Here is a 23,257-nt window from a genome sequence, read left to right as displayed (position 1 = left end):
CAATCGTTACACGGAGATCAAAAACACCGGTATGAGTTGATCGTAGTTCCGACATGGAAACAAGTGTTCTTATAATGAATGCCCTTGATATCATAATGATGTTGGGAATCTCATCTACGTGCAGGAAATATGGCATCCGTTGCAACACGGACCGTGACAAATGATGTTTTCAAGGCTACCTCTGTGGTATTCCCGGCTGTATACCTATAATATTCGTCCCCAAGCAGACCTCAGTTCTCATACCGCCACCATGCTGACCTACACCAAGTACTGGCTAGTCTTCAGCCTCGCCCTACATCTAGGATGTGCTGATGTGTCTGACTCTGACATATTCTTCCAGGAGTAAGTAGTGAATATTTTAAAATTCTTTACGTGGAGATAGAACACTAAAAACAGACAATTTTTACATATGAAGATCAATCAATCAATCAATCAATCAATCAATCAATCAATCAATCAATCAATCAATCAATCAATTATCTACTGATCTACATTTAGGGCTGTCGCCTAGATGCCAGATTTCCTATAATTTGCTTACGTAGTATTTTCTTATGCCTTTGTTGGCAAGATGTAGTGTTTACAGTGCACTATATCTTCTGGTATGGGCTAGAATAAATTTGTTACTTTCATTGACCTGTCTCAGACTCATCCTTGGCTTTGACAATATGAAAGTGACTGAGGTATGAGCGATGCTAGTAATACCATTCCTTATGCAGCCAGTCCCTGTTATGAATGTTATGAAAATATCACTCATAGGGTCGGCTGGTGAGTGAATTTCAGTGGGCTTGACAGACTGATATGTGAGCAACTTCTGGCTCAGTGAGGAAAGCAACTGGAAACTACCTCAATCCTCATTTCCCTAGTACGCCTCTTTAGTGATGCCTACCAAAAAAGTTAGAAATTGATTAGATATCTCCCTCGGTAAATTATTCCAAACCCTAATTTCTTTTCCCATCAACGAATATTTTCCCCGATCTCCATTTTATGATATTTCCTATTTTCAAAATCTCCGTTCATGCTTATTCTCCTACTAATGCAATTCACTGACTTCTCGGAATATATCACTTCGTAGAGCAACTCGTCGTGTTGTTCACAAGTCTTCCAAGCCCCAAGTTTGCAACTTTTTGGTAACACTACTCTTTTGTCGAAAAAATCCCCCAGAACAAATCGTTCTGCTTCCGTTTGGAACTTTTCCAGTTCTCGAATCGAGTAATTCAGGTGTTTGGTTCCATACACCGGCCGGCCCCGCGGTGTAGGGGTAGCGTGTCTGCCTCTCAACCAGGCGCGGTTCTGCCTTTAGGTCACATGGTCACGTGCCCCTCCACCGATTAAAACTATTATAAAAATCAGAACATTATGCACGATTGCTGTCACGACCACCTTCATTGAGTTCAAGAGGCTATGATCACCATGGTGGTTCTTGTTCTAGCAGCCCTGGACTAAGCTAGGCAACATAGTAAAGGTCTAATCCCGGATGGGACCGACTCTTTCTTATGTATGGGGCCCTATACACGCGCAGACTTAGTCGGAGGTAAGTCTGCGCAAACCAGTCTCTTCAGACATGTCTCTGTGTGTATGGCCGATAAGTCTGCCGACAAAAAGTCTGCAGGCAAGTCTCTGACATTCTGGTTGTGCTTGAATTCAGCCGGAGACTTTGCGACGAAAGCGCTATCTCAGAGTTGCGGCAATAAATGTAAACGTGGTAACCTACAAAAACTGAAATCTCTTTTTGCGCGTCTTCTTCGTGCAGAGCGCTACATTATGTCCAAATAACAACTCATCTTCTATACCGACTATCTAATTAATTTCAATCCATATATATTTTTCAACCATCCGAAGCGCAAAACCGTAAACAGAAAACAGCTGAGCGCGTCATATTCAACTTCCTCGGTAAATAATCATTTAGTCTGAGCGTGTGTGTGCAACTGCATACTTCCGTCTTACCTCCCGGAGGCAAGTCTGTGCAGGTAAGTATTCCAGAAGTCTGTGCGTGTATGGGGCCCTTTATACCTGAACATCATCCCCTCATTCTGTCAGCTGTGAGGGGTGAAGGGGGTAATGGCAAATTCCATTGACCCGGTCACAGTATTTCTACGACTTGACACTTCAGCGCTAGTTCGTATTTTGAACTTACTTCTCCTACAGCCGACTAGATAGCACCCTGCTACACTTTCTTGTCGTCACATGTAGTAAATTATTAACGCGCGCAAAAGTAGTGTTTGTAGCAAACCTGTTATTAGATTAATCGTGTCCATCGGTGTCGATGTTCATTGTAAGTCTGAAAAGTGTGTAAAGATTAGTGAGATGTATTGGAGTGTGTTCTTGTGCGAGCATAAGTGTTTTTAAAATTAATCAAGTGAGCTACTTACAAACGAAATCTCTTAATTACGAAAACAGATTATTAGCTAAAGAAATGGGCCGACCAAGACCAGAGCTTAGCATAAATCGTTCAAAGATAAAAATAGAACCTACAATCGCAGTTTTATATACAAGAAATAAAAAGGGAAGATTAATTTAATTGATTTAATTGATTCCTAGTGTTCCTAGTATGTTGAATGTGCCCCACCCAATTTTATCATCACGAGCCGCCACTGCTCTCAACCTGAGGCCCCGGGTTCACAGGGCAGGGATTTTTACCTGGATCTGAGGGCTGGTTCGAGGTCCACTCAGCCTACGTAATTATAAACTGAGGAGCTATCTGGCGGTGAGATGGCGGTTCCTGTCTAGAAAGCCAAGAATTACGGCCAGAGGATTCGTCGTGCTGACCACACGACAATTCGTAATCTGCAGGCCTTCGGGTTGAGCAGCAGTCGCTTGGCAGGCCATGGCCCTTAGGGTCTGTTGCACCATGGGGTTTGGTTGGTTTGGTCCCATACACTGAAATCATAGACCACAATTATAGTTTGGCAAGACCCTAATTAGAGTATGACCGGGCGAGTTAGCCGTGCGGTGAGGGGCGCGCAGCTGTGAGCTCGCATCCGTGAGATAGTGGGTTCGAATCCCACTGTCGGAAGCCCTGAAGATGGTTTTCCGTGGTTTCCTATTTTCACACCAGGCAAATGCCAGGGCTGTACCTTAATTAAGGCCTTCCCATTCCTAGGCCTTTCCTGTCCCATCGTCGCCATAAGACCTATCTGTGTCGGGGCGACGTTAAGCAAATAGCAAAATAATAATAATAATAATAATAATAATAATAATAATAATAATAATAAATAAATTAAAAACTTAAGAGTATGGTTTCAGCGTATGGGATCCACACCAGGATCCCCCTGTGGGTGGGGGTGGTAGAATAACACCACGGGTCCCTCAGCTGAGTCCTGACGTTGCTTCCACTTACTTGTGCCAGGCTCCTCGCTTTCATCTATCCTATCCGACCTTCCTTGGTCAACTCTTGTTCTTTTCCGATCCCGATGCTATTAGGTTCCAAGGCCTAGGGAGTCTTTCAATTTCACGTCCTTCGTGGCCCCTGTCTTTGTTTTGCCGATACCATCATTTTTCGTTTTTCATGGGTTTTTTCCCTCTCTTATTAGTGTTAATACAGTCTGGTTGCCTAGTTGTACATCTTCTTAAAACCGCCGCTTTTCCCACACTCTGGTGTGGTCACGGGTGAGTACATGTGGAACTGGCTCTGTTTCACGGCCGGATGCCCTTCCTGACACATAGAGGGATGTACTCACTATTACGTGTTTCTGTGATGGTTCTTGATATGCGGTGTGTTATATGTGAAGAGGAGAGTGTTGGGACAAACACATACAACCAGTCTCCGAGTCGGTGGAATAACCTGACGCGATGTCCGACTCGTTGGCTGAATGGTCAGCCTACTGGCCTTCGGTTCAGAGGGTCCCGGGTTCGATTCCCGGCCGGGTCGGGGATTTTAACCTTCATTGGTTAATTCCATTCGCCCGGGGGCTGGGTGTTTGTGCTGTCCCCAACATCCCTGCAATTCACACACCACACATAACACTATCCTCCACTACAATAACACGCAGTTACCTACACATGGCAGATGCCGCCCACCCTTATCGGAGGGTCTGCCTTACAAGGGCTGCACTCGGCTAGAAATAGCCACACGAAAAAAACTTAAAAACCTGACGCGATTAAAACCCTGGCCCGGCTGGAAATCGAACCTGAGGCCCGCTGAAAAGAAAGCCAGAACGTTGACTATTCAGCCAAAGTGACGGATCGTTCTAACAAAGCATACCGTACAAAAATAAACTTAAAAGTACATGCATAACGTGGTACAGTATTAAGGTTACACAGGAAATACAGGATGTATTTAAAGTCCTATTACACACTTTGAGGCCTTGTGGCGGGGACCAAGTAGACAATATTTTAATTAGGAAACAATGTCCGGAAACTTACCGTTTTCCCGCTACGAGCAAACACCATCACGCGTCTGCTCCATCAATAATCGGAGCGGCTCGAGGTGGCGATCGCCCACTTCGACACAAACGTTGCACCTGCGTATCATGTTCCGGTACACCGCAGACTTGTAAATCCGACTCTTCTCGTAAGTTAAACTGTCATCTAAAAAAAATAAAAGAATGTAGAAATCGGCAAGCAGTCAGCCTAATTGGCGGCAAGTCAAACTGCTGCCTGGATAAGGTAGCTGAGACCATTCGATTATTATTATTATTTTTATTATTATTATTATTATTATTATTATTATTATTATTATTATTATTATTATTATTATTATTATTATCGTTCATTAAATATTTCCCCCGTTGACCGTCATGCCTTGATGTGTTTCAGCTAGTTGTTATTAGTAGTAGTAGTAGCAGTGGCAGTGCATGAAAAAATTTTCAAACACTAACTGAAGTACAACAAGTTTCAAATTATGCCTATAATATTATTTAGCACCATATATTGTATGTATTTCTACATCAGCTGAGGAGCCAATTAATATGAAACTAGTGAAGCCGTGCGAGAAACGTCGCATGTTCATAAAGCATGTGGTGGAGTAGCCCTCCTAGTGAACTAAAGAACACCACTCAGATCAGTACAATATTAGACAGTCTTACTTACCACTTAATGTAATCTTTGATTTTTTTTAACATTTATGGTATCCACTTGAACGGAAGCAAATGCAAGTGCATTATTATACTGACGAGTGTTCCGGAAGTAATTTTTGGTTTTACTATCATTCTTTTCTTAACTGATAATTACAGCATATTATAATGACATAAAACAGGCGCCCCCAGCGGCCAAAATGTGAAGTGGACAGCAGTGATGGCGCGTATTTTCCTACAGCAACACTATTTGCAAATCGCACACTTCGTACAATTCTTTTAAACGAATGTTTTTTAAAGAAATTATCGATATTTATGAGATGAGAGTGCAATTCGTCACTGCTAATGTCTATTCTCTTTCTTTTGAATGCTCATTTGTCACGATCGGTTACTCGTGATCGCCGTAAAAAGGGATCTATACTACTGAAATATTATATATGATGATGAATGATTGTGAATGAATTGGGTAAGGCGGTGGAAGTAATCGGGTGTGCATGAGTAGGAACTGTCTCAGCATTTGCCTGGAAGTAAAAATGGGGAACCAGAGAAAAACATTCTCAGGACAGACGACAGTGGGGTTCGAACCCACTTGTCTCCCGAATGGAGAGCGTGGCTGCATAGCAGTGGCGCGTTAACGCGAGTGGTCACTTCGCTCGGTTATTTATCACCACATATGACTTATAAAAGGTAGTGAAACGTCTCTCTACGCGTGTCATTGAAAGAATACTTCAGTTCCTTGATCATACTTAAAGGAGGGATGGAACAACTTGGAGAAGTCTATCATAGAAGGCAAAATAGAAGGCAGAAGACCATGTAAAAGGACTACAAGCAGGTGGCTAGATCAGGCTAGCAAATTAACCGGCCTGCCTTTTCAGAACGTCCTAAGAAAAGCTGAAGATAGAGTTGGATGGCGACACTTTGTGAAGCACGCAACTCTCTAGAGACAAAACAATGGGGCCATGGCACTCAGTAATGAGTAATACGACTGATGATGATGATGATGAATTATAAAACTTGTAATATTAGAATGTCAGAAATGTCAATGTCTTCTCTTATTCAATGGAATGCTTTGTAACCATGCTAACATCTGCAAGATCTTGGACAGTATTCGCAAGGATTAGCGTGAAATCGAAATTAATGGGAGGACAGGAACACTCAAAACCTCGCTGTACGTGGACATAGCTTCGCAGCAGCACCTCCAGTGTTTTTGATCGGCTGGGTGGCTTCACATCTGTAATAACAGCTCCCACCGACCTGAATCAGCATATAGGCCGACTCCTAGTTGGATGTCAGCCTCCCTACTACGCTCAACCATGACGACCACCACCACTACCACCATAACGACTTCCGCCCTCACCTTTCCCTCCCACCCTATGACGACTATTACGTCATCCCATCCCATGTCACTTCTGTCCACATCGTTCTCCGTGCCACAAACTTTTCCTCAGATCAGTGTACCACCTCCTCGCTCGTCTCCATAACCACACCACGTCGCCGCACCCGGCCTGACCATCCTCCTTTTCAATCACCCCACAACGTCCGTCCACCTTCTGCCCCAATTAATATCTCCTTCCCACCGCCGCCAACACTCGAACATCTCCGACACCTCACAACTATACTGTATCACATCGCCTCCACACTTCACCACCTCACCCTTCCCCGCAACTTTCATTTAAGCACTCCCGTGTAAACGTCCATTTCTTCCCATCTCCATAACCAAGAGACACCCATCTTCTCTTCACAATAAATATTCACATCGCTTTACCCATCCTCTTCATTCAGCCACACCGCACTGCTCTCTTCACATCTCCCGGCCGGAGAGAGACCGTCACTCTCTAGGGGACCCGCCCTGCCCTTCGGGCGGGGAATGAAAACCCAATAATAATAATAATAATAATAATAATAATAATAATAATAATAATAATAATAATAATAATAATAATAATGGGAGGACACCAACATTTTAAGCAGCGTATTAAGAACATTCATAATCATAAGAAGACTGATGAGCTCGCATCCGGGAGATAGTGGGTTCGAACCCCACTGTCAGCAGCCCTGAAGATGGTTTTCCGTGGTTTCCCATTTTCACACCAGGCAAATTGTGGGGGTGTACCTTAATTAAGGCCACGGCCGCCGCCTTCCCATTCCTAGGCCTTTCCTGTCCCATCGTCACCATAAGACCTATCTGTGTCGGTGCGACGTAAAACAACTAGCAAAAAAAAAAAGACTGAAAATACGAAAGTATTATGAATACAAAAAAAAAGTCCGGCTCCAACATGTTAATCCATAAAAATTCGCCTTTAGTAAAGATGTGTAGTACGTTGAATGACTTATTCAGAAACCACGACATAGATCTCTCAGTGTCCTTAAACGACTTCAAAAAAAATGTCTAGTGATTTTCTTTAGTGAATATACTTAAACTATCTTAACAAATAGCATCTCATAAAAAGAAAATAGAATGCATTACACTATCTCTTTGTCAATAATACAAATGGAATTCAATTGTCTATAAACTTCGATATATTATTTTTACACTGTTAATCATGCACCTGACCTGTTCGCATGTGTGTGTGCCTGCACATAAAGTTTTAGTTCTTCCTACTTATGTAATCAGGAGCCAGTAATTGCAGCAATATCTAATCCTGATCTGTATTTATTATAATTTTTCAAAATTTGTTGTTAATTCTTTGTTATCTTTTTCTGTTTTGCAATATATATTATTGTTCTATATTTTGTAATGTCTGTTGTAATTGGAGTGCAACTCTGTTGCTGACATGTGTCATAAATAAATAAATAAATAAATAAATAAATAAATAAATAAATAAATAAATAAATAAATAAATAAAATAATGGTTGGTGTGCTGGCCTTTGGTCACAGGGGTCCCGGGTTCGATTCCCAGCAGAATAGGGAATTTTAACCATAATTGGTTAATTCCGCTGGCACGGGGAATGGGTGTATGTGTCAGATGTATGGGTTGTCTTCATCATCATTTCATCCGTAGGTCGCCTACAGACATCAAATCAAAATACTTACATCTGGAGGGGCTGAACTTGTTCTCGGACACTCCAGCCACTAAAAGCCATTCGCCATTTTTTTCACAAAAACAACAATGACACACCTATTTTTCTGAGTGTCACCAGCTAAAATTTGGAGTAAATACAGAGAATACATGATACAAATAAACTTTGCATTTTAATTTGACTTCTTCTTCTTCTTAATACGGTTACCCTCCGGGGTTGGTTTTTCCCTCGGACTCAGCGAATAATCCCACTCTACCGCCTCAAGGGCATTGTCCTGGAGAGTGAGACTTTCGGTCGGGGATACAACTGGGAATGAGGACCAGTACATTGTCGACCTCACTTGCTATGGTAAACAGGGGTCTTGTGGGTGGATGGAAAGATGGGAAGGGATAGACGAGGAAGAGGAAAGGAAGCGGCCGTGGCCTTACGTTAGGTACTATCCCGGCTTTTGCTTGGAGGAGAAGTGGGAAACCACGGAGACCACTTCGAAGATGGCTGAGGTGGAACTCGAAACTTCCTCTACGCTGTTGACCTCTCGAGGCTGAATGGACCCCGTTCCAGCCCTCGTACCACTTTTCAAATTTCGTGTCAGAGCCGGGAATCGAACCCGGGCCTCCGGGGATGGCAGCTAATCACACTAACCACTACACTATAGAGGCGGACGATTTCAACTTACTGACGAGTAAAAATTGTTAACAATCATCTGCTGTAGAAATTCTCGTTGTTTAAACTCTCTACTGACAAACGCACCTCCCCGTGGTGTAGGGGTAGCGTGCCTGCCTCTCACCCGGAGGCCCCGGGTTCGATTCCCGGCTAGGTCAGGGATTTTTATCTGGACCTGAGGGCTGGTTCCAGGTCCACTCAGCCTACGTGATTAGAATTGAGGAGCTATCTGACGGTGAGATAGCGGCCCCGGTCTAGAAAGCCAAGAATAACGGCCGAGAGGATTCGTCGTGCTGACCCCACGACACCTCGTAATCTGCAGGCCTTCGGGCTGAGCAGCGGTCGCTTGGTAGGCCCAGGCCCTTCAAGGGCTGTAGTGCCATGGGGTTTGGGTTTGGTTTGGTTTGACAAACACACCAATTGATGAATTTCACAAATTGTCAAGATATTTCTTTGTCGAAATGTGTAACGTAAGAATGTCCACTAATCGAAATCTTTTAAGTTTTAAGTTTTAATTGAAAAAGTTGCTTGCTGATGTCATATACCTACAGCTTTCAGCTACCTACACATTTTTGTGTTCATTGTTTGCGAGCAGACGAATTGCACAATCTACAGTACCTTAATAATAGCCTGATTTCGCAATAAGCAACGGTTTACTGCTCCTTAATTAGATATTAGCTTATGTCAGTCAAAGACTGGTATTTATGTTTACAGTTGAGACTGCAGTGTGAGTTGAAAGTAGAAATGATCCTTGGTTGAAAGTACGGTAGGTGCAGGGCTCCCACATGGCTAACAACTTTCACCCTTGTTGTTGATAAATTATAACATTATAACGCATCGTAACTGATGGTGACGATTGTTGTTTTCAAGGGAAAAATGATGGGATTACCAGTCCACCTTATCATTAATCCTTACTCCCTGGAGCTACAGTCCATGAAGAATCTTGGCCTCGTTGACAATTTTGTCCTAATTGTGACGGTCTGCTGCTGTACCTTCCAAAAAAAACACAGCTTAAGCTCGGTATCTTCTTCGTCTATCCATCCTTTGCCAGGTCTTATGGGTTTGTTCCTTCCCTCCATATGTTCCCTGTAGATTTTCTTGACATTTCTACCATACTCCATCCTTTCAGTTCTAAAAGTGACTATATGAAACTAATGAGCAAATGCTCAATTTAAAGAAAATTATAATCATTATTTTCATTATTTTAATTTTCAGAATGCAGTATAATGTAACATATTTTAAAATAACTACCATTTATTAACCATTGAATAAACAAGTATACCTACTTTAGGGTCCCGCCTTTATAATTTCCAGTTCCGGAACACAGGAGGGAAAGAAAAAGGACTCATCTTGTTAAGAACGTGAAGGATTTCCTACTGAGATATATGCCAAATAAAAAATGCGTAATAAATACGCATTAAACACATTAAGTCGTAAGTCATGATGTTAAATGGGATGAAAAGTGAGGTTATAAGTGTCATCAAGAGGATAAAATTCTTTTTTTTTTTTCTTTTAGCCGGGCTGAGTAGCCTTCTGACACCAACTTGGCAGGTTCGATCCTGACTCAGTCCGGTGGTGAAGGTGCACAAATACGTCAGCCTCGTGTCGGTAGATTTACTGGCACCTAAAAAAACTCCTGCAGGACTAAATTCCGGCACCTCGGCGTAAAAGTAGTTAGTGGGACGTAAAGCAAATAACATCTTTTTTGCTAGTGGCTTTACGTCGCACCGACACAGATAGGTCTTATGGCAACAAAGGGATAGGAAAGGCCTAGGAATGGGAAGGAAGCGACCGTGGCCTTATTAAGGTACAGCCCCAGCATTTGCCTGGAGTGAAAATGGGAAACCACGGAAAACCATTATCAGGGCTGCCGACAGTGGGGTTCGAACCCACTATCTCCCGGATGCAAGCTCACAGCCGCGCGCCCCTAACCGTACGGCTAACTCGCCCGGCCAGCTTTTAATTACTGTATTGTTGGGGTGATAATACTTCATGGGTATCACTGTAAGTATGTAGGTGTTAATACGTATAAAGAATGGTCTTCATTGGGGCAATCACACAAACGAGGTTGTAAAGAAAGGGTACCGATCTCTTGAGGGTTGTAGAATGGATGAAAAAGAGAGGGTGTATAAGTCTCTGGTAAGACCCCAACTAGAGTATGATTCCAGTGTATGGGACTCACACCAGGACTACTTGATACGATAACTAGAAACAATCCCAAGGAAAGCAGCACGATTTGTTCTGGATGATTTCCGACAAACGAGTAGAGTTACGAAAATGTTGCAAACTTTGGACTGGGAAAACTTGGAAGTAAGGAGACGAGCAGCTCGACTTAATGGTATGTAAATTGCTTACAATTTTTATTTTTATTTTCCACCTCTACTTCTTCTTCTTCTTCTTCTTCTTCTTCTTCTTCTTCTTCTTCTTAATTTGTTTACCCTCCAGGGTCGTTTTTTTCCTCGGACTCAGAGGGGGATCCCACCTCTACCGCCTCAAGGACAGTGTCCTGGACCTTCAGACTCTGGGTCGGGGATACAAGTGGGGAGGATGAGCAGTACCTCACCCAGGTGGCCTCGCCTGCTATGCTGAACAGGGGTTTTGCGGGGGTATGGGAAGATTGGAAGTGATAGACAAGGAAGAGGGAAGAAAGCGGCCGCGGTCTTAAGTTACGTACCGTCCCGGCATTTGCCTGGAGGAGAAGTGGGAAACCACGGAAAACCACTTCCAGGATGGCTCTCTCAGTTGACCTCCCAAGGGTGAGTGGACCCCATTCCAGTCGTACCAGTTTTTTAAATTTCGTGGCAGAGCCGGGAATCGAGCCCGGGCTTCCGGGGGTGGCAGCTAATCAGTTAATCACACTAACCACTACACTACAGAGGCGGACGTTTTCCACCTATTCATTACATAATATTATGTATTGTATTATGTATGTATTATGTATTGAATAGGTGGAAAACAAAAATAAAAATTGTAAGCAATTTATGCACTGAAGAAAATGGAAATTGCAACACCCAGAAGGAGTGGTGCCACATGCAGGACGAGTGTTCGGTTGTGCTTCGATAATTACACTTTCAGGTCCCTCTGACCGCAAGTTTGGACAACAATCAATACAGGATGTGCCCACCACGCGCTGCAATACATTGATGAATTCGTCGAGGCATGGAGTCAATAAGGCCCTGGATCGCTTCCTGAGGAATTGTGGCCCATGCTTGCTGCACTGCACTGCACGGGTCAGTTGTTCCAGAGTTGTGGGTGGCTGAGGACGGTTGGCCAGGTGTCGACCCATCATGTCCCACACATGTTCAATAGGACTGAGGTCCGGGGATCTGGCGAGCCATTCTAAAGTTGTGATGTCGTGGAGAGCTTCTCTGGAGATGCGTGCAGTGTGAACCCGGGCATTGTCCTGCTGAAACATCCCATTAGCAATGTTCGCCATCATAGGGACAACCACTGGATTGAGTACCCTATCAACGTACTGTCGAGCAGTCATAGTGCCCTCAACAAGCACTAATTGTGGTTTCACATTAAAGCCAATAGCTCCCCATACCATGATGCTTGGTGCTGGCCCTGTTTGCCTCTCGACAATAAGATTTGGGCGGCCCCTCTCCCCGGTACGTCGGCGCGCACGATTCCGGCGATCACTGCGGGCAAAACAGAAGCACGATTCATCACTAAAGACGACCCTATGCCATTCGTCGACCCACTTCGATCTTTCTCGACACCAGGCCAGCCTTACACGTCGCTGTTGTGGGGTCAATAGAACACCTTCTGCAGGCACACGGGCTCGTAAGCCAGCTGCACGCAGACGATTACCAACTGTTTGTTGTGTAACGTGGGGTGCCACAGCTGCTCGAATTTGCGCTGCTGTTGCATGGAGTTCCATCCGGGCCATCCGAATGATGCGGCGATCCTCTCTCACAGTTGTCTGTCGCGCTGGACCTGTGCCAGGTCAACGAGTGTAGGTACCTTCATTTGGCCACTGCTGCCATACACATTGTACCGTAGATGCCTGTCGGCCAGCACGTGCAGCGACAGTCCTTAGTGATAATCCAGCCTCACACAGCCCAATTATCCGAGCCCTCTCAAATGGCGACAGGTTGTTGATAGCATGCTCTTCTCTGTCGTCGAGGCATGTTTGACGGGGAACACTTCACTGCACAGACTGCAAGTCAACTAAGCTACACCAGAGTCCGTATACTGGAGTTGATTCCTCCGCGATCAATCACGTGGGGAGACCTGTAGCAACAATCCAATGGGTCTGAAACTTTGATCGTTTACATACCTACGTCAATCCAATGGGTCTGAAACTTTGATCGTTTACATACCTACATGGCGTCGTTCCATGTCTTGAAAATCAACACAAACGACCAATGCCATCATGGTGTTGCAATTTCCATTTTCTTAAGTGTATCAAGTTTCAATACGGGTCTACATGAGAATAGTTACATGCAATAAATGGTATGTTCCAAGCTGTCAGTGGTGAGTTGGCGTTGAATGACATTAGTAGAAGAATGAACTTGTGTGGAGCTTTTAAAAGTAGGAAAGGTCATATTACAAAGATAAAGTTGCTGATTCAAGAGGACAAATTAGGGCAAGTATTCGTTTATAAGACGAGGAGTAAGAGATTGGAATAATTTACCAATGGATATATTCGATAAATATCCATGTTCTTTTTTTAAAAATTAGAAACGGCTATGTAAACTATTGCTAGGAAATCTGCCACCTGGGCATCAGCCCTAAATGTTCATGATTGATTGATTGATTGATTGATTGATTGATTGATTGATTGATTGATTGATTGATTGATTGATTGATTGATTGATTGATTGATTGATTACACGTACTTGCCTCTTTAAGTGAAATGACATTAAATGCTGTATGTCTTTTAGTGCCGGGAGTGTCCGAAGACAAGTTCGGCTCGCCAGGTGCAGGTCTTTTGATTTGACTCCCGGAGGCGACCTGCGCGTCGTGATGAGGATGAAATGATGATGAGGACGACACATACACACAGGCCCCGGGCCAGAGAACTTAACCAATGATGGTTAAAATTCCCGAGCCAGTCGGGAATCGAATCCGAGACCCCTGTGACCAAAGGCCAGCACGCTCTTTAAGTGATTTTGTATTTCTAAGTACAAAACCCAGGAACATAATTTCATGTAAATAGCCAAAGAGGTGAATTCATTTGTACAACTCCTCTAAAAGACCTGCTGCGGTATTTTAGTGTTATAATTTCGTATGGCTATTTGTAGCCGAGTGCAGCCCTTGTATGGCAGACCCTCCGATGACGGTGGGTGGCTTCTGCCATGTGTAGGTAACTGCGTGTTATTGTGGTGGAGGCTAGTGTTATGTGTGGTGTGTGTTTTGCAGGAATGTTGGGGACAGCACAAACTTCCAGCCACCGGGCCATTCGAATTAACCAATGAAGGTTAAAATCCTCGACCCGGCCGGGAATCGAACCCGGGACCCTGACCATTCAGCCAACGAGTCGGACATTTTAGTGTTGAAAACATTTCTTAACAAAGTAGGGGTCTCCATACAACGAAAAACGTAAAATTAAGCAATTTCCTCAATTGTGCCGAAAGTTGAAGAGCTAAAGGTTGCGGAAAGATTTCTCAATTGTGAGTCTTGGATAGCTCTATCAAACAAACAAAAAAAATCAAATATCACGTTCGGCCTAAATGCAGTTACGGGGAAAAATCAGCCTAAATTTTTTTTTTTTTTTTTTTTTTTTTTTTTTTTTTTTTTTTTTTTTTTTTTACTTTTTCATTCAAGTCCTAGCCAAATTAACTTATTTACATAATTATTTCTGTAATATGTTCCTTGGTCAATACCCTCAGGCGTTTTTTTTTATATTTTGAAAAATGTCCACACCGAATGTACTAATAAGGGCTTAAGTGAAACTCTGCATTGACTCGCATTAGCGCTCGTAGTGGTAGAAAAGGCGAACTGCTAATCTAATCGACCGGATAACGGTGATTAAGAAAACGATTGTAATTTTTAGGAATAAGTAAAGAATATATTCTCATACTTTATTATAATTTATTTACCTAAAATTCGTATCTCATATCCCTAGGATGTTTTTAACACTGAGTTGCTCGTCCAAAGGACTAGAACCATGTTTTTTTTTTTTTTTTTTTTTTTAACAGAAACTAACACCTGATATATTCTCTGCATTACAGAAAACCTTTGAAGATGATGGTAAATACCATATGTTCAACTTCGTCCAACAGGGAGACTGCAGATGCGTGTATGGGCTGTTTTTGGCGACTGAGTATCGAAGTTAAGGTAATATTCTGTATGTGTGTAAAAGTGTTTTGAAGTTCATGAGGAGGTAGCATGTGTTGCTGAAGGCGATAGTAACCGGTGCCACGATGGTACCTAACTTAAGGCCACGGCCGCTTCCTTCCCTCTTCCTTGTCTATCCCTTCCAATCTTCCCATCCCCCGCAAGGCCCTTGCTCAGCATAGCAGATGAGGCCGCCTGGGCGAGGTACTGGACATCCTCCCCAGTTGTATCCCCCGATGCAGAGTCTGAAGCTCCAGGACACTGCGCTTGAGGCGGTAGAGGTGGGATCCCTTGCTGAGTCCGAGGGAGAAACCGGCCCTGGAGGGTAAACTGATCAGAAGAAGAAGAATTACCTGAACACTGGAAAAAAAAAGTATATTGTTATTATTTCTCTTGCAGTTTTTCTTTTAATTTATTATGTACTGGCTGATGTACTCGTGCTTCGCTACGGAATTCTACATTATATACGGGACGTTGTGAGCAAGATTGTATTAAACTGCATAGCTCTTAACGTTACCACAGAAACGCGACGGGGAGGTCACCAAACATATTTTCTCATATGAAGACTGAGTTAGGGAACTTTCACTGTAAGGGTAGACCCGCTTGCATACCATCAGTCACAATCAGGTTGGGGAGATTCCATTATGATGGTAGACACTCATTCTCCACTTGCCTTTTTACATCCTCAGAAAGACTGTCTTAGTAGTTTTCCCAACTGAAATTAACATACATTACGACGACGTCAATAGGAATGGCGCGATTAAAAGCAATGCTCTCATATGAAATACTCGATCAAATGAAACACCACACATTTTCTCACTTTTAACGAACAGGACTACACTGTCGATCTAACAGTCCCAAGTTCCAGAGCTGGAATGACCAAGCCGCAGACAGCCGTGATTCGTGAGCACTCTTCATACATTTTCGGCGGGGAGAGGGTCGTATAGTAGGGACTCCCAGGGCAAAAACTATGCCCTTTTACTAATATGTTTCCTAGGAGTACCCGATGAGTCGGAAAATATCAATTCACTACAATGGCGGCGGAAAAATCTATCTGACTTGGAGGCAAAGTTTACCTCCAAGCCAGATAATTTGGAATAAAATTAATATAGAATTTAACAAAAGTGAAGAAGAAGAAGATTTTCCCTATGATGTTACATTTATCTTGTTAAATTACCTACCACCGTTTGCAAAATATGTACGTGATAATTTCGTAATTTCTAGCGGATTGAACCAGATACTGTGTAGCTCCTTCAGTGGTATCAACACAAGTAATTTAATGTGACGCCGGGCTGAGTGGCTCAGACTGTTGAAGCTCTGGCCTTCTGAGTCCAACTTGAAGGTGCTCAAATACGTCAGCCTCGTGTCGGTAAATTTACTGACAGGTAAAACAACTCCTGCGGGACTAAATTCCGACTCTCCAAAAATCGTGAGTTGGTCTTGTGTCGATATGGACTTAGCAACAAAAATACGGTAAAAATGTATAAGTCGTAAGTGGTCGTAAATTTAATTCTATATAACTTTCGTTGTTTAGTATTTATCGATACGACCACTAACAATATAAATATTTATGAATTAAATTTTAGGCCTTCCCCTAAACTACCATTTCATTCAGCGTGAATAATATGATTTATAGCCTAGATTATAGTGGTTCATTCTACGACATTTTATAGCAGTTTACAATGAGATAGGACCACTAATGACGTAAATATTTAAGAATTAAATTTCAGGCCTTCCCCTAAACTACCATTTCAATCAGCGTGAACAAACTTATTTATAGCCTAGATTGTAGCGACTTATTTGTCGATTTTGCATACCAATTTCTATCAAGATAGAACTACTAATAACATAAATATTTAAAAATTAAATTTTAGGCCTTCCCCTAAACTACCATTTCTATCAGTGTGAATAAAATTATTTATGGCTTAGATTTTAGCGACTTATTCCCCGACTTTGCATACCGATTTTCATTAAATTCTCTTTAGCCGTTTTCTAGTGATGCGTGTGCATACATACATACATACAGACAGACAGACAGACGGACAGACAGACAGAAATTACGGAAAAGTAAAAAGTGCATTTCCTTGTTACTGTGGACATGACCGATACAGAAATACCATTCTTTTCAAATTCTGAGCAATGTACAGACAAAACTCTTATTTTATATATGTATAATCATGTAATGGTAAGCCTCCGTGGCTCAGGTGGCAGCGCGTCGGCCTCTCACTGCTGGGTTCCGTGGTTCAAATCCCGGTCACTCCATGTGAGATTTGTGCTGGACAAAGCGGAGGCGGCACGGGTTTTTCTCCGGGTACTCCGGTTTGCCTGTCATCTTTCATTCCAGCAACACTCTCCATTATCATTTCATTTCATCTGTCAGTCATTAATTATTGCCCCAGAAGAGTGCGACAGGCCTCGGCAGCCGACACAATTCCTATCCTTACCGCAAGATGGGGCTTCATTCATTCCATCCCTGACCCGGTCAGTGACTGGAAATCATTTTCAATGATGTAATGCCATATACCAAATAATAATAATAATAATAATAATAATAATAATAATAATAATAATAATAATAATAATAATAATAATAATTTTGCTATTTGCTTTACGTCGCACCGACACAGATAGGTCTTATGGCGACGATGGGACAGGGAAGGCCTAGGAGTGGGAAGGAGGCTGCCGTGGCCTTAATTAAGGTACAGCCCCAGCATTTGCCTGGTGTGAAAATGGGAAACCACGGAAAACCATTTTCAGGGCTGCCGACAGTGGGGTTCGAACCTACTATCTCCCGAATACTGGATACTGGCCGCACTTAAGCGACTGCAGCTATCGAGCTCGGTAATAATAATAATAATAATAATAATAATAATAATAATAATAATAATAATAATCTTTTGCTACCGCTTTTTCCCACAACTGAGGGGTCGTGGTTGCGAACTGCAACGCACATGTTGATTTGGCCCTGTTTACGGCCGGATGCCCTTCCTGACACCAACCCTGTATGGAGTGATGTAATCACTATTGCGTGTTTCTGTGATGGTTGGTTGTGTGGTATGTTGTCTGGATATGATGAGGAGAATATTAGGACGGACACATTTCCCCAGTCCCCGAGCCATAAGAATTAAACAGAAGCTATTAAAATCTCCGACCCGGCCGGGAATCGAACCCGGGACCCTCTAAACCGAAGACCAGTACGCTGACTATTCAGCCAACGAGTCGGACAATAATAATAATAATAATAATAATAATAATAATAATAATAATAATAATATCAAACTTCCAAATTTTATTCAGTAAACGCAATAATAGAAGCAGGAACTGAAACAGATGAGAGGGTAATATGATTCTATTCTAAACGCTACAACTTGGTGGAAGTTGGTTGTTATTTACGACAATAATTTTCACAGTGCAAAGCAGCGTGGTGTGGTCAAGCGAATCCAAAAAATGCTGACAGTGACTGCATAAATGGCCTACGATTCATTGCAAGAGAAACAATTACTGCCTGCCGAATAAACGAAAGGGAAACTAGCACTTTATTGCAACAGAAACACCGGCACGATGAGTCACAGTTCATTTGTAAAGCTGATACAGGCGTTACTTCCGTGTAAACTCAAGGGCAATGGCAACTCGTGGCACCATTTACTGGATAGAATTCCCGAACCGGAGCTGATAATGGTATCGTCTTTCACTCGTATTCTGTTCGGCTCCGTGGCTAAATGGTTAGCGTTCTGGCCTTTGGTCCAGAGGGTCCCGGGTTCGATTCCCGGCCGGTTTGGGATTTTAACCTTCATTGGTTATTTCCAATGGCTCGGGGTGCTGGGTGTTTGTGTTGTCCCCAACATCCCTGCAACTCACACACCACACATAACACTATTCTCCATCACAGCGCAGCGAGGGATCCAGTGGGCCGTGCCTAACCATAGCCATTTAAAATACACTTATTTCCAGGAACATATATATCGAGTGATTTGGCTACGCAGTTTGACTCACGTAGCTGTCAGCTTGCATTTGGGAGATAATTGGTTCTAGCATTGTCACCCGTCCCGTATTGTACGGAACATCCCGTATTTGAGGTGACAATTTTGCGTCCCGTATTATGAACTGTTGTCCCGTAAAAACGAGTGTTTGTTTTCTTCTTTTTTTGTCTCTGATTATTTTAAAATTATTTTTAAATCCCTATTTGATTTGAGCGACATTGAGGTTCAAAGTAGCTCCATTATTTTTTTCTCTTTGTTTGGAGCCTCAGAACTTAGCCTACAAGGAAAACAAAGCCTGCCCAATAGCCACTCATAGCTGTCCGCCCTGTGGATGCTATATTTGCCGCTAGAGGCGCTGCAATTCAACCTCACATGAACACCTCGGTTGGCGGTATTTCTACACGCTGTATGCTTACTGTTGACGTCCACTGCGAAATTTGAATGTTAATACAGATAGAAATAATGAAGCTCAATAATGATTTTGTTTTGTCCGAATCCTTGGCTGAATAATCAGCGCTGACGCCTTCGGTTCAGAAGGTCCCGGATTCGATTGAAGACCGGATGGGTGATTATAATCACGTCTAATTAATTCTTCTGGCTCGGGGACTGGTGTTTGTGTTTGTTGATACAGTGATTACTAGACCTCAGATTTTTAGGTGCTAAAATGTTATTTTAGCTGCCTAAAACAGACTCTCAAATAGGCTCTACAATATTCTAGGCAGCTGCAGTTTAACGTATCTTAATATGCATTACTTAAAACACCGTGTTGGATTTGCTAAATTGATAATAATTCGTTATGGGGAAATATAAAACAAATTTCACTCACCTCTTGCTGCAAACGTCGCACAATATAATTTTACCATCCAATGTGAAACTGGTAAATTCTTGTAAATTGAGGATGAATTGGAACCTGACACTTTCGGCTTAATTCACACATTGACCAAATGGGAAAAGGGTATTGTTAAAATACGTCAATCATATTACAGTGGTGTACTGTTGCGTACCGTGTTGTAAACAAGGCTCAAGAAATAAAGTTCCTGGAACTAGTTTCCATGAATTCCTTTGCCAAGAACTAACTAGGGAATTATGAATTAAAGCAATAAGCAGACAAGGTATGGTACAGTAAATACGCAGACCATGTGACGGCAAAAATTAGGTTTCTTATTATTATTGTTCCTGTTCTGATGATAATATTTTCCTTATTCTGTTGTGTAGGTGGTACCAAGGATATTTGGTAAGAGTTGTCGAAGACCACATGCCATGTCAAGAGTGTGTTGATAAAATTAGTAGTATCCAGAGTCCATCTCCACTAACGTCATTAATAAAAATCGAAGACAGAGGTGGTCTCACGTTTCAGGTATCCATAGCCAAGTTTTGTATCACTGCTGATGAAACTGGGGCAAGTAAGGGACGAAATGTTATCGGTAACGCTGGGCAGTCCAAAAATAGCACAAACATTAACCGAAATACTGTTGCCACGTGTTGCTAAAAATCCTATTCTACAGTGTGGGAAAAGTGATCATCCTGAGGAACAAAGCAGAATAATACTGCAGAAGTTTCTGTACTCCTCTGTCACTAACTATGCTAATGGCATGACAGATGAGTATCGCCGAGAATACTTCTCGAGAAGAAAAACAATTTATGAGAAGAAAATATCAAGGAAAATATTTAAAGTCGTTCCTTTTCACTGAAAATCTACGGTGCGGTAGTAAAACTATCTAGTGCAGACCTTATATCCTTTTAAATGCCAGGCATAAATTGCGACAGTTTTATGTGTAATCTGAAATGAAAATCCACAGCTGAATTGAACTCCTAGGGGTAAAAGGTGAACATTTATTATTTTCTACTTCATTCTGCTCAGTAACGTATATAATATACAGGAAGTATAGTGTAGAGGTAAATTTGTGCTGGTTTTAACTCCCGTTAACAATGCTACTGAGTGCTGATGTGAGGTGGTATACTAGCGCTGCAGCGGCCAAGACGCACACTGCCAGGCGGACACTGTTTCTGAAGAGAGGGGAGACCTAAGATTCACCGCCATCTAGCACCACGTGTGACGTCACGCAAAGCCGAACATAGCCGACTCCGCTCCGACCCGAAACAGTTCACTGTAGCACCTGACAGGAGCCAGAGGCTGCGCGCGCACTGGGACTCGCATTAGTGTACAAGTAATCGTTTAAGAAAATACTGAAATATACACTTTCACTGTATTACGCATGATGACATGAGATCATCCCCAGTAGTCATTATCAAAAGTAACTTGAAGTATATTTTAAAATTCGAAGTTCTTTTTTCTTTTCAGAAATATAAATACAAAGTACAGAATAAATTTTATATTAAATATCACTTTGTCAGAAACGTAATGCTGAACTTCAGCGGGATAGGAATATGTCATAAAATAATTTTATTCAGAACTGTTCTGTTAGTTTTGTGCCTTCAGTCAGAATCATTGGGAAACTCTCTGTAAATAAAGAATATTTATTCGCTGTTACAAAAAGAATACAGCAAACAATATGTGTAATTCAGTGCAACTTTATTATTGGTGTAAAACGAAGATTCGTTTAGACACCAGTATTCAATAAAAAATAAAATTGTAAAATAAAATACACAGTTATTATTCGTGAAGAACTAGTTATCTCCCTAGAAATAATGTCTTTAGTTAATCTCCGTTTCAACCCAAACCTTGTAATTATCTCTGTTTCTGTTTATATCTCTATAACAGTGAGAAGGTGGTGGTGATTATTAAAAACCAAACCCCAACCCCCATGACACTACAGCACTTGAAAGGCCTTGGCCTACCAAGCGACCGCTGCTCAGCCCGAAGGCCTGCAGATTACAAGGTGTCGTGTGGTCAGCACGACGAATCCTCTCGACCGGTATTCTTGGCTTTCTAGACCGGGGCCGCTATCGCACTGTCAATTCTAATCACGTAGGCTGAGTGGACCTCGAACCAGTCCCCAGGTCCAGCTAAAATTCCCTGACCTGGCCGGGAATCGAAGCCGGGGCCTCCGGGTAAGAGGCAGGGACACTACCCCTACACAACGGGACCGGGGTGGTGATTATTGCTTTAAGAAAAAATACACTGGGCAACCATCAACGCTTAACAAACTGATCACAGAAAGAAGTCCGACACTTCAACAAATGAAGGAATCGGCCAAAGAAAGACAAGGGTCACAAAGGGCGTGAAATTGAAAGACTCCGTAGCATTCGCAGATGTAATACCGCCGGGGTCGGAAATGAACAAAAGTTGATCAAGAGAGGTTGGACAGGACTAATGGAAGTGTGGAGTCTAGCACAACTAAGTGGAAGTAATGACAGGACTCAGCTAAGGGCCTCATGGTCGCCAATCCACGCTCCCAAGCTGAAAGCCCCAGGGACCCCTTTTAGCCGCCTCTTACGACAAGCAGGGGATACCGTGGATATTATATTCTACAGACCCTGCAACATCAGAGGGTACAGGGCGAGTTGGCCGTGCGGTAACGGGCGCGCAGCTGTGAGCTCGCATCCGGAAGATAGTGGGTTCGAACCCCACTGTCGGCAGCCCTTAAGATTGTTTTCCATGGATTCCCATTTTCATATCAGGCAAATGCTGGGGCTGTACGTTAATTAAGACCACTTTCTTCCCATTCCTAGGCCTTTCCTATCCCATCGTCGGCATAAGACCTATCTGTGTCGGTGCGACGTAAAGCAATTTGTAAAAAAATCTCAAAGGGCTCCATGATAACGCTATATATTACCAACAATAAGCCTATACAGTACTTCAGTGTAAATTTAATAATAAAGATTTCTATATTGGATATATAATTCTGAATTTTTGAAAATAATGTGCATAGCTACAACACAAGCAAATGTGTTTAACACATAATTCTACGCTGCTATTAGCTCCGTAGCTTAATGGTCAGCGTCAAGACCTGCATTTCAGAACGTCATAGGTTCTATTCCCGCCCGGATCACTTTTTAACTGCGTCTAGTTAATTTAATTCGGGGACTGAGTGGATTGTTTTGATAGTGGTTTAACCTCGCATTAACGCATTTTTAGGGCTGCCGACGGTGGGATTCAAACCCACCATCTGCCGCATGCAAGTTAACAGCTGCGCGATCCTAACCACATGGTCAACAAACTCGGTACTTGTAATATTGAATTCATCCCTCCACATATATTTGGCGTTAGGAAGGGCATCCGGTCGTAAAGCAGGCTCCAGTCCACATGTGCTGCACAGTTGGCACCCGACTTCACAAGGATGTGGGAAAAACAGAAGAAGAATAGGAAAATTCCATGGCACTATTGCTTTCCTA

The 23,257-nt window shown here is 42.6% G+C and overlaps 1 protein-coding gene across 1 annotated transcript in view; it reads left to right on the top strand.

The window, feature by feature from the left end:
* Positions 1–212: 212 nt before the first annotated feature.
* LOC136884205 (uncharacterized) overlaps positions 213–23,257 on the top strand; it is a 37,337-nt gene continuing 14,292 nt past the window's right edge. The window contains exons 1-2 of the mRNA XM_067156258.2: positions 213–342; positions 14,876–14,981. Coding sequence (XP_067012359.2) covers positions 251–342; positions 14,876–14,981 — 198 coding nt within the window. The 5' untranslated portion in view covers positions 213–250. The remainder of the gene's footprint in view (positions 343–14,875; positions 14,982–23,257) is intronic.

The sequence above is a fragment of the Anabrus simplex genome, chromosome 12 (assembly GCF_040414725.1).
Source record: "Anabrus simplex isolate iqAnaSimp1 chromosome 12, ASM4041472v1, whole genome shotgun sequence".
NCBI lineage: Eukaryota > Metazoa > Arthropoda > Insecta > Orthoptera > Tettigoniidae > Anabrus > Anabrus simplex.
Note: the sequence above shows the minus strand (reverse complement) of the source record. Positions and strands in the feature narration are given on the sequence as shown.